Source organism: Hermetia illucens, chromosome 4 (genome assembly GCF_905115235.1).
Source record: "Hermetia illucens chromosome 4, iHerIll2.2.curated.20191125, whole genome shotgun sequence".
NCBI lineage: Eukaryota > Metazoa > Arthropoda > Insecta > Diptera > Stratiomyidae > Hermetia > Hermetia illucens.
The window spans coordinates 104,804,136-104,816,101 of record NC_051852.1 but is presented as its reverse complement, the minus strand read 5'-3'; the positions used below and the strand labels follow the sequence as shown (position 1 = coordinate 104,816,101).

The 11,966-nt window shown below is 41.3% G+C and overlaps 1 protein-coding gene across 1 annotated transcript; it reads right to left on the bottom strand.

The window, feature by feature from the left end:
• Window positions 1–5,396: 5,396 nt before the first annotated feature.
• Window positions 5,397–5,858, bottom strand: LOC119654015 (protein GVQW3-like). The gene has a single exon (XM_038059178.1). It carries the CDS (start codon window positions 5,856–5,858, stop codon window positions 5,397–5,399), a length of 462 nt encoding a protein of 153 aa, XP_037915106.1.
• Window positions 5,859–11,966: the final 6,108 nt, after the last annotated feature.

Sequence of the window (11,966 nt, the reverse complement as noted above, 5' to 3'; positions counted from 1 at the left end):
ACGTTCGGTCATTGCCGTGTAAATTTTATTCTAACTTAGCCAGAGGTACTCGAAGTGAAAAATAATTTTTCCGGAAAAAATTTTTATTCACTGGTCAACACAATACATTTTTGGTATTGTTATTACGTTTCTACACCTTAGGTAATGTCTGATTTGTCAACCGCCCTTAAAATAAGTCTGTTTCTTATTTGACTTTTTCATTCCAGTAAAATCTCTTGTTCCCCTGTAGCCAACTCTTCAAGCCCGGCAACAAAAACTAATTGTGCTGGGGAAGTATGAAAGATTTTCGTACTTGCGGCTATTCAATTCAGTGATTGCTTTTTCAGACGACTTCTTCTTATTCTAATCATTGCGCAAATTGTTTACTTTACCTTAGAGATTGTAGATTGTCTTGTCCACCGTTACATACCGTCGGATGAGCTCTCTAAGATTACGCTGAAATAGCTCCAACCTGTGTTTTAAATCATACGCGCTAGGTTGTTTCTGGTCGGTTGTAAGAAAATGGCCAGCGTACATATATGTATATTACCATGTTTAAAGTTACTGAATTACTTACAAATCATTGTTTTCATGGGGGCAGATTCGCCATAACCCTTTTCAAACCATTTTTTGGTTTGGGGAGTATGTTTTCCTATTAAAAAACAATAGCTAATTAATACACGAAACTTTTCATTATCTATGTTTCATCATCATCAACGGCTCAACAACCAGTATCCAGTCTAGGCCTGCGTTTTGCAGTTTTGCGCCGAGGTCCACCAATTCGATATCCCTAAAAGCTGTCTGGCGTCCTAACCTACGCCTTCGCTCCATCTCAGGCAGGGTCTCCCTCGTCTTCTTTTTTTACCATAGATATTGCCCTAATAGACTTTCCGGGCTGGATCATCCTCATCCATACGGATTAAGTGACCCGCCCACCGCAACCTATTGGGCCGGATTTTATCGACAACCTGGCGGTCATGATATCGCTCATAGATTTCGTCGTTATGTAGGCTACGCAATCGTCCATCCTCAGGTAGGGGACCCAAAATTCTTCGGAGGATTCTTCTCTCGAACGCGGCCAAGGATTCGCAATTTTTCTTGCTAAGAACCCAAGTCTCCGAGAAATACATGGGGACTGGCAAGATCATTATCTTGTACAGTAAGAGCTTTGACCTGAGGTCCCCGAGCGGAACAGTCTTTGTAAGTTGAAATAGGCTCTGTTGGCTACCAACAACCGTGCGCGGATTTCATCGTCGTAGCTGTTATCAGTTATGATTTTCGACCCTAGATAGGAGAAATTGTCAACGGTGTCAAAGCTGGAGTCTCCTATCTTTATTCTTCCCGTTTGACCAGTGCGGTTTGCTGTTGTTGGTTGGTTGGTTTTCGGTGCTGACGTTGCCACCATATATTTTGTAGTTTGTACGTCGTCGATATCGTCAGCATAGGCCAGTAGTTGGGTGGATTTAAAGAGGATCGTACCTCAATATCACTTTCTCCAGGCCCAGGTTAAAGAGGGTTGTCGTAGGCCGTTGTTGATGCTGAATGGTCTCGAGAGTTATCCTGCTGCTTTTATCTGGCCTCGCACATTGGTCAGAGTCAGCCTAGTCAGTCTTATCAATTTCTTCGAATTCTCTCATGTCCGTGTACAGTTTTACCATGGCTATGCTGTCATAGGCGACTTTAAAGTCGATGAAAAGACGGTGCAACTGACGTCCATATTCCAACAGTTTTTGCATCGCTTGCCGCAGAGAGAACATCTGGTCTGTTGCAGATTTGCCTGGAGTGAAGCCTCTTTGGTATGGGCCAATGATGTTCTGGGCGTATGGGGCTATCCGACCTAGCAAGATAGCGGGGAATATCTTATAAATGGTACTCTGCAACGTGATGCTTCTATAATGCTGCGCTGCATGATATCTCTCTTTTTATGTATGGGACAGATAATGTCAGTCGTCGTGGTGGCAGTATTTGTCCGTCGTCTTCAGTTGGCAGGACCTCCAACTCGCCGATGTTCTAGTTGTTCAGTAATTCATCAAAGCACTCAATCCATCGCCCCAATATACCCATTCTGTCGGAAATCATATTTCCCTCTTTGTCTCGGCAGGATGAGCATCGAGGTGTGTAAGGCTTCATCCTGCTGACTTGTTGGTAAAACTTCCACCAGATGCGGTTGCTCTCTGTACTTTTCGAGTTCACGGACCTGTTGGTTCTGCCAGACTTCCTTTTTGCGTCTGTGAAGTCGCTTCTCCGCTCACCGGGGTTCGTGATAAGTCTCCACACGTGCCCGCGCCCTTTGAGAATGCAACATTACTTGGTATACAGAATTCTTCCGTTCTGTTGCTAGCTTATCATACATTCATCGTCAAGCAAGCCGTTCCGACTCTTTTTGCGGCTGGGGTCATGTATGTTTGTGACCGTATTTATGATAGCGGTCTTCAGGTGGTCGTGAAGGTAATTTGTTGATGCTTCATCTCCAGGATCTCTGTTGACTGCGGTTATTGCGGCATCCATTTCCCCTTTTATAGGTTTTGCGGAGGGCTGTGTTATGGATGGCTTCAGTGTTAACTCTCATCTGATTGTCAGTGGGGATTCTGGGTGGTGTTGTTATTCGAGCTCGAATAGTGATCCGAGTCTATATTGGCCTCCTTCTATGTTCCAACATTCATTAAGGCTGAGAGGTGACGGCGTTCGATCAACACGTGGTCAATTTGGTTGAAAGTGGTCCCGTCTGGAGAAGCTCACGTTTGTTTGTGGACCGCTTTCCGCGCAAACCAGGTACTTCCAACAACCATTTCGTGTGACACTGCTAATTGAATAATCCGCAGTCCGTTATCATCTGTATTCTGATATAAGCTATGTGAGCCAACGTATCGCCTGAATACGGGCTCCGTCCATACTTGGCTGTTAAAATCTTTGATATCATATCTCGGACAGGCTTCGAGGAGGAGGAGGTGGAGATATGGTTTTGGCTGTTGGTGTTGGTTCGGCAGGTGTTTCCCATCGTGGGTACCAACCCACGTTTCGCCCTGGGACCTATAGTACACTTTGACCACCGCACGTTAATGACACCACTCAAAAGAGTGCAACCTCGAAACTAGTAAACATATTGAAATATGGATTTTTTCCCTGCAACGATTTACGACCCAATGTGGTATGCTGTATGGTCTGTTCCAAAACTTCCCGGAATAATTAACAAAAAAAATGTATATTCAATGTAAATTTCCAAATTATTCAAAACTTTTCAAAATATTCGCTTCACCCAATCATCCGACAACTGGAATTTCCTTTAGTATGGGCATCATAGCTACTTTTACCGCCTCCAGTGTCCAATGTTGAGTTCCTTTCAAATGTTTTCAATCCTTGGGAACAAAAGGAATACCGCTATTACCAGATCGGACGGCAGCGTTATCACCTCCATTTTGGCCAGCAACTCAGTGTGACTTGGAGCTTCGTCATGGAGCAAAATCCAATTGTTGTAAATATCTTTTCGGGAGCGCAACCGTTTGAGTACTTCACAGTTAAATTCTTTATTAACTGTTTGTCTTTGTGACACAAATTCATTGACAACTGCACCTTTTTGGTCAAAGAACACAATGAGTATTGTCTTGAATCGTAATTTGTTCTACCATGCTTTTTTCGGGCGAGGAGATTCCATTGTGTGCTACACGCTGCTCTGACGCTTTGATTCGAGATCGTACTCAGGAGTACGTCTCCTGTTATCTGAGTTTTCTGATCTCTGTCCAAAGCCACTGGATCAGTTTCATAGCGTTCATGAAATGCCTGGCGCACCGCTGACAGATTTCCGACCTTCCCAAAATCTCTTGTGCCTCATGAAAAGTTAGCCCTTTTCGTGCGTCTTTAACCCGTTTTAAAATCTCTCCTAAATCTGCTGGTCCATGTTTTTCACTACGGGGACGCCTTAGGTAGCTCTACGAGGCGCGTAACCCTGCACAAGAACTGCTGCAGGAAACTGGTACCGGTTCCACTTCGAAGTTTAAATCCGAAACCGTTGTTCATTGCAGAGTACACAGTAGCTTATTGACCCAACTTCACAGGGTGCTTTTCAGGTGCCACGATCGTGAGTTTTTCGCTCATTTGAAACAAAAAAATAATAAAGGTAATTTTAATCTGTGAAGTATAAACTAGTCTTTGAAGTAAGGTTTATTAAAAAATATGAAATAGATTTTCAGCACTTTTTTTTCGCGAATTGAAGCGAAAAAGCGGCTCGTTGGACCCCAATTATCCTAGAAACACGCGTTTAAAAAAATCATCGAGTTTTCAAGCGGGTGTTGCAACACCTTGATTAATTCGAAATCGAGGGAACCAATGAAAAATTTCGAATGAATCAAAATTCAAATTATCGTAGTCGGGAATAGCCACTTAAAGAAAACATACATCTACCTTCTGTTCAAAATTGAACCTGACTGTGCAAATAAAACGATAACAATTAATTATTCTTCAATATTTATTTTATCCCCTTCAAAATAATCACCATCGGAATTAATACACATTTTCCAACGTCTTTTCCAATCTTCAAAACACTTTTTGTATGCTGATTTTGTAATGGCCTTTAGCTCCCTCTGCGAATTTTCTTTTATAACTTCAACTGTCTCAAAATGTTTTCCACGAAGCGCCAATTTAAGTTTGGGAAATAGGAAAAAGTCGCAAGGAGCCATATCGGGCGAGTATGGTGCTTGTGGGACGACATTGACGTTATTTTTTTTCAAAAAGTCACATACAAGCGCTGATGTGTGGGCCGGTGCATTGTCGTGATGCAGAAACCACGAATTGTCCTTCCATAATTCTGGCCTCTTTCGGCGAATATTTTCCCGTAAACGCTTCAGAACACTCAAATAATATTGTGCATTTACTGATTGACCTTCGGGAAGAAACTCCGAGTGCAAGACACCTTGACTATCGAAAAAAAACAGTTAACATCACTTTAACCTTCGACCGACTTTGGCGTGGTCTCTTGGGTTTCGGCTCATCTGGATAGCGCCACTCCGAAGATTGTTGAGTAGTTTCAACCACAGTTAGATACTAGACAGCTACCTCACTCCCCCTTGCCCCTCAAGGGGGGAAATCAGTGCGAGTACACACGATTTCAAATTGTTTTGCCCTTGAGCATGAGCGAGATGTACCGAAAACCCGATCAGCTGTGTTTGACATACCGCCCGGACTTGCCAATGTATTGGTGAGATTGGCAAGTTTTTGCTTATGTATAAGTGAATACGTGAAACAACTTTTTGATATGTGGGTGAGCACGCCGTAGTACCAGAATAGCAGAAGCTCACCGATCTCTCTCTTACCAATACGATTTGACGAAGATTATGCCTTTTCCTTGTTTAGCGTCTCTGATGTGTACAGATAAGCTTCTGCAAACACATTTGCAAGTGGGGTCATTTTTGTAAGGGTACTGCCTATAGTAGATCTACTGTGGTTTCAACATCATACTCGTACACCCAAGTCTCGTCATCAGTAATGATGTACTGAATGTCCCTATCATCCATAGAAAGCATCTCTTCAGCCACAGTTTTCCGACGTTGTTTTTGAAGAGAATGCAGCAATTTTGGCACAAGCCGCGCGGTAACCCAACGCATCCCCAAAATATCATGTAAAATGCTGTACGCCGATCCAATCGATATGCCAAGTTCACTAGCTATTTCCCTTACGGTCACTCGACGATTTTCGGATACAATTTTCTTTACTTTTTCGATGTTTTCGTCATTTACCGATGTCGCTGGACGGGAAGCATGGGCCAAGTTCTCAATTGATGTACGGCCCTCTCTAAACGATTTATACCAGCTAAATACCTGCGTACGCGATAGAGCAGATCCACCATAGGTATTTTGCAGCATTTTTAATGCGTCTGGACAAGACATTCCGTTTATAAAACAATTTTTTAAACACACTCTTTGTTCAAGTTTTTTATCCATAATGAAATTCGCAAAAATATTTCGCCGCCTACTTTTTGCTAAGCGATTACAAAGAAATGACGTTACAGATCACACTAAAAATTGACAACTAAAATCATTGCAGTCTTAGATCTCTTCATAAAAAAAAATTTAAACAATACGTCAACAACGGTTAATTTAAATGATACAGTCCGGTTCAATTTTGAACAGAAGGTATGTACAAATTCGATCTATTTAGAAATGCAGATATTAGATGAGTTTTCATATTATAAACCCAAACTTATACAAGATAACGTAACTAATGGCGTAATAATTTATTGTAATTACACTTTCTTAAAATATGAAAATATTTTGGCCTGCTTCTTCACGCTCATCGTTTCAATTTGATTTAAAGCAGAAAGTATTGAATAGTTTACGTTGTCATGAGCTTCGATAAAACGCCTCAACTCTCGTACGTTTTCTGTAGTTTCTGAACTGGGTAGAAGTGGTTTCATTTCAGTTATAGTGTCCTCGTCTGAAGATTGATTGTCTTTATCTTTCCTTTATCTTTTCACGTCTTTCAATATATTCTCATGTGTAAATATCAATATTTCGGGAAAAACTTGTTCCCTTCTTCAGTGCGGTGTATAAACCCGGCACCGAAAAAGGGAGACAGTGTTGAGTTTTAATTCCTAAAAACTTTTCACTAGAAACACGCAAACATGCATTGATTACTCATCTGTAAAATCTCCACAGACTTCTATGTAGGTTACAGCTGCATTGTGAACCATATCTGCCCAATCTTCTACTGCGTTACACATTTCAATTAACTGCAAGTCTTCAAGGTCTTCTCCGCTCACTTTGAAACAGTTTGCAATTGTTTTTTGAGTAACCATATCCCATGCACTGCTATTACATATTCGTGAGGCTTGGAGGATGTCGATTGTAATTTTGTTGTTCTTGTCCATATAAGCGCCAGTGAGAATGTTCTCAACTAGAAGACGTCGATAGTAGTGCTTGAAGTTTTTAATGATCCCTTGATCCATTGATTGGATAACGGACGTCATGTTTGCTGGAAGAAATTTACTTTTACATACATACTATTTTCCATTTCAGGTATGAGATTGTGAGTTGTACAGTTGTCGATAAAAAGCAGTATGTCCATGTTGGACCCAATGAAAAGTGTTAAGCACTTACCACTGCGCGCTACACTGCTCTCCTATAAATGCCAAAGTTGTCGGGTGTACATTTGCAAAATAACCCAGTTTTAAATGTAATGTGGTTTCTGCTCTTAAACCCTTCAAACGAATCAGTGCTAGCTTTGAAATCATTTCTACCCAATTTCGAAGCAAATTCTTCTGCTTTCGCTACAACCTAGTGTCCACTAAGGGAGACATACTTATCACGCAACTGTTTAAACCCTTTTAGGAAACATTCATGATCGTCAGGATTTGTAGGACCTCTAACCCAAATTGATTCTTCATTTTTAAGCAAAATAGGCAAAGCATTGGCAACAACTCCAAAGTCTTTAGCTACATCCGACTTAGTTCTCCCATTACTACACCGCGAATTGCGGTTGCCTACTCCGCTAAAGTTAGCGTCCTATACCATGAAAGTATCGACAGGAGGACAAACGCACTTTTACAACCCACGAATTTCTAAAATGAACTGAACATTTGAAAGAAAAGATCTCGCGAGAGTTGTATACATAAAATGCAACTGATTACGCATTAATTGCTGAGTAAAAACAGAGCTTCTATAATATATGAAAGAGTAAACATAAACCTATTTCAATCTTTCGTATCCTGTGAGATCCTTTTCGTACGAAATCTAACAAATAAACCAAGTTCAAAGTTGAATTTTTTTTCCAAAATACTTCGAATTATCCACGATTTTTTTTAACATCATAAATCTAAGAAATTCAAGGGACTAAAAGAGAAGTTAGAATTTTCCACAATTTCGAATTATTCAAGTTGGACTGTAAATGGATTTTTACGTTTTAAGGGTAAAATTTCGTCAGTCAACTAGCAACACAACAAGTAGTAACTAGCTTTCGAAAAACTTCATCAGAATTCTTTTTCCACTCGTCTTGTGATATCTGTCATAGTTTAGCTTTATTACGGGTACATCTCAAAATCATTTTTCATTTGAGATGTTCCCAGAAATTGTCAATGGGGTTAAGATTAGGTGATTGCAATGGGCATGCTAATACGTCAACGCATTGGTCCAATAACCACTTTTTCATATGCTTTGGATAATAAGTGGCATTTCTTCTTCAGTATGTTGTAGCATAGTACCATCCTCGAGAGGCTTTGTAAACAAATCAGTCCATATTCCTGCCTATTTTTGTTAATGGTCTCGTATCGGACTGGAAAAAATATTCCCAAGCTACCACACTACCATCCTCTTGTTCTACAGTGGCGATTGATGCTTAACGTGTAATATCTTTTTACCACTGGTCGCTTCGAATATAATCTGCATTTCGCCTACGTCTACGTAATGATGCAAACCGACACATTCATGTTATACTGCTCATTAATTTTTGCCTTTTTTCGAGTTGCCGAGCTTTTTTAAGATTTTGTGTGAAACAAAATCGATTCGATGTCTGTCTCTCTGTCACAGCCGACATATTCGGAAACGACTAGTGACTAGATTAGTGTTTTTCGAAACTGGTCCCATATTTGAGATCGAGTGAAAGGTAGGGGGAGTGAGAGGTCAAAATATGACCTCCAAAAAGTGCAACTGACAAATCTGAAAAAAATCACAGTGGTATATCTAAACGAAATCTAGACATCAAAATACATCGCGTTCAGATATCTGCACAAATAAAGTTAATAATGGTATATTAGGAAATGTTGAAAATTTAGCCGGAAACCGGTTTTTAACCATATATAAATAAAAAAATATGCGCAGAAAGTTTCTCACATAAGATGGACACAAAACTTTTATACCCGAAACACCAGCTTCCGGAATTCCGACTTGTTTATCTTTTTCATTTTCGTTTTATTAAATTATCTACCCTGGAATCAGTTTTTCTGGGTCGCCGGTTTTTGAAGCACTCTTCCCATTACCGGTTAACTTACGTTTCAATGCTTTGGGAACTGCACTCTATGAGATGCCTACGTGCTCACAATAACACATTGTTTAACATCCTTTTTAAACTCCACGATGTTATTGCGGAAATTATTTTCCATGTTGGAACAGTTGTATGTTTCATGAACTAAAACTAAAATATTCGATTTGACGCGGGAATCTTTTCATACAACAAAACAACAAATGATGATAACACAATAAAAAGGCAGAGATAAGCGCCTTAAAAAACCAAATTAGTTAAAAAAAAATTGAAAAAAATCAGTGGACGTATAATTTTGTAGAGGGCTATATGTATAATAGCCATAATAGACTCACCGCATTAGAAAATTACTGTATGTTTTTTTACGCCAAAATAGTAGTTTCACCTGCCAAATTACCACATCCATTAAAAAACCAATTCGGAACGCTCATTTGTTAATTAAAATGGTTTAAAAATTCAATTCTCATAAGGCGGAAAGAAATCTTTTCTCAAGGCATCCGGTTTAGTGTTTGTTACTCGTTACTTTTCAAGTAATCAATCAGTTTTTAACAGGAAAGTGGAAAATTTATGCGTGAATGGACAAATGGACAAAGAAACTGGATTCCATCGAACGATGTCAATCCACGTTTTCTGAAAATCTCCTTTTGGAACAGTTAAAAAAGCTTTCTACGGGGTTTTTGTAGAGCTATTTGTGCAGCAAGACACCAAACAACATTTCATCGTCCTCATCGGCATTTCACGCGGGAAATTAATTTTGACAGTTTTATATTTTTTTTAAGTAACTGCCAGTTGCCGCTCTACAGAACTTTCTTGGCTCGAGTTGTGACGTCACACAACATGGCGCAGACTTTTCAGTCTGTTTGAATTTGGTTGAGATTTGGTGGTCAAAGGGTAGTACAGGTCCCAGGGCGAAACATGGATTGGTACCCACGATGGAGCATAAAACCTGGGAAACGCCTGCTGAACCAGCACCAACAGTTCTACTACCAAACCCCATCCCCACGCTCCACGTGGTGACCGCTGGGTGCTCCTTAACGAAAAGCTACAGACCTAGAAGGATGTAGGCGCGTCTAAAAACGGGAGAAATTGTACTAATTGGTCCTCCACGTTGGGGGTTGGGTAGGGCTGACAACCCTACACGGAAAACAACTTGTTACGAAGCCACAACAGGAGCCTCGGACTGAACTGATAACACAACGACGAACCCGGCAACGACAACGGAATAACGATTTGCGCATTTTCTCATGGAGCGTGCGCTCCCTGCACAGAGATGGAGCTGCCAAGCAACTAGCCGACACCCTGTCCCAATATAGGTCTGATATAACAGCGTTGCAGAAGATGCGATGAACAGGGACCGGTTTCCTGAAGAAGAGTCGTTGCACCATATACTATAGTGGCCATTCAGTAAATCATTCGGTCTGAGTAGGTTTCTTAGTCAGCTTGTGTTATCGGCTTTGAAAACATAGGCGAACGGATATGCACTCTGCGCTTGCGAAGCAAATTTAGAAACATTAACCTCAGTAACGTTCACGTGCAAAGTAGGTCGAGACATTCGAGAGAACACTTAATACCAGATGCAAAGCTGAAAGACCTGGAAGTAGAGAACATACTAAAGTCCCTTACGGTTACAGGCCTGCTTGAGATACTATGATCAATAGGCACACTATAACCAGTAAAAGGGGCACAATAGTTTTTCAAGGACGCGGTGCGACTTTCCCTTAATAATAATAATAATAATAAAACGTTCATGCCGCTACAGAGGAGACTGCAGAGTCGGAGAACGATACCTTCTACGAGGCAGTAGAACGAACCCTCGAAGCCTGTTACAGATATGATATCAAAATCATACTTGGGGATTTTAACAGCCAAGCAGGGACGGAGCCCATATTCAGGCGATACGTCGGCTCCCATAGCTTACATAGGAATACCAATGGTAACGGACTGCGGACTATTCAGCTAGCAATGTCACACGAAATGGTTGTTGGAAGTACCTGGTTTGCGCAGAACGCGCCACAATCATACGTGGGCTTCTTCAGACGGGACCACTTTCAACCAAATTGACCACGTGTGGTTCAAATGCTGCCTCCTCTCAGCCCTGATGATGTCAGAACATATAGGGGGGGCCAATATAGACTCGGATCACCATCTCGTTGGCATGGTGCTCCGAGCTCAAATAACAACACCACCCAGAATCCCCTCTGACAATCCGATGAGAGTTAACACTGAAGCCGTCCACAACACAGCCCTCCGCAACACCTATAAGAGGGAAATGGATGCCGCAATAACCACAGTCAACAGAGGTCCTGGAGATGAAAGATCAACAAATGATCTTCACAATCACCCGAACAATGTTATCATAAATACGGCCACAAACATAATTGTCCTCAGCCGCAAAAAGAATCGGAACGGCTTGCTCGACGATGAATGTAATCTAGCAACCGAAGAATGCTCCATGCCGAGTAATGTTGCATTCTCAAAGAACGCCCAGCCCAGCGATTTATCACGAACTCCCAGGAAGCCTGGGAGAACCTACAAGTCGGTGAACTCGAAAAGTACGGGGAGCAACCGCACCAAGCGCGGAAGTTTTACCAACAAGTCAGCAGTATGAAGCCTTACACACCTCGATGCTCATCCTCCCGAGACAAAGAAGGAAATCTGATTTCCAACAAAATGGGCATATTGGAGCGATGGATTGAGTACTTTGGTGAACTACTGAACAACCAGAACATCGTCGAGTTAGAGATCCCGCCAACTGAAGACGACGGACACCAAGTGTAGAAGAAACAGTCCCTGTAATTCATCGACTTAAAAACCATAAGTCGCCAGGTGCTGATGGAATTACAGCCGAATTGATTAAATATGGGGGCGATCAATTACACCAAGTGGTTCATCAGCTTGTGCTCAAGGTGTGGGATAGCGAATCAATACCTAACAACTGATAACGGGGTATTATCTGTCCACGGAGGGGGATATCACGCAGTGCAGCAATTAATGAGGTATCACGTTGCTGAGTACCATCTATA

Coding starts and splice junctions, on each gene's coding strand:
- LOC119654015 (XM_038059178.1), bottom strand. CDS start 5,858: ATGTCTTGTCCAGACGCATTAAAAATGCTGCAAAATACCTATGGTGGA.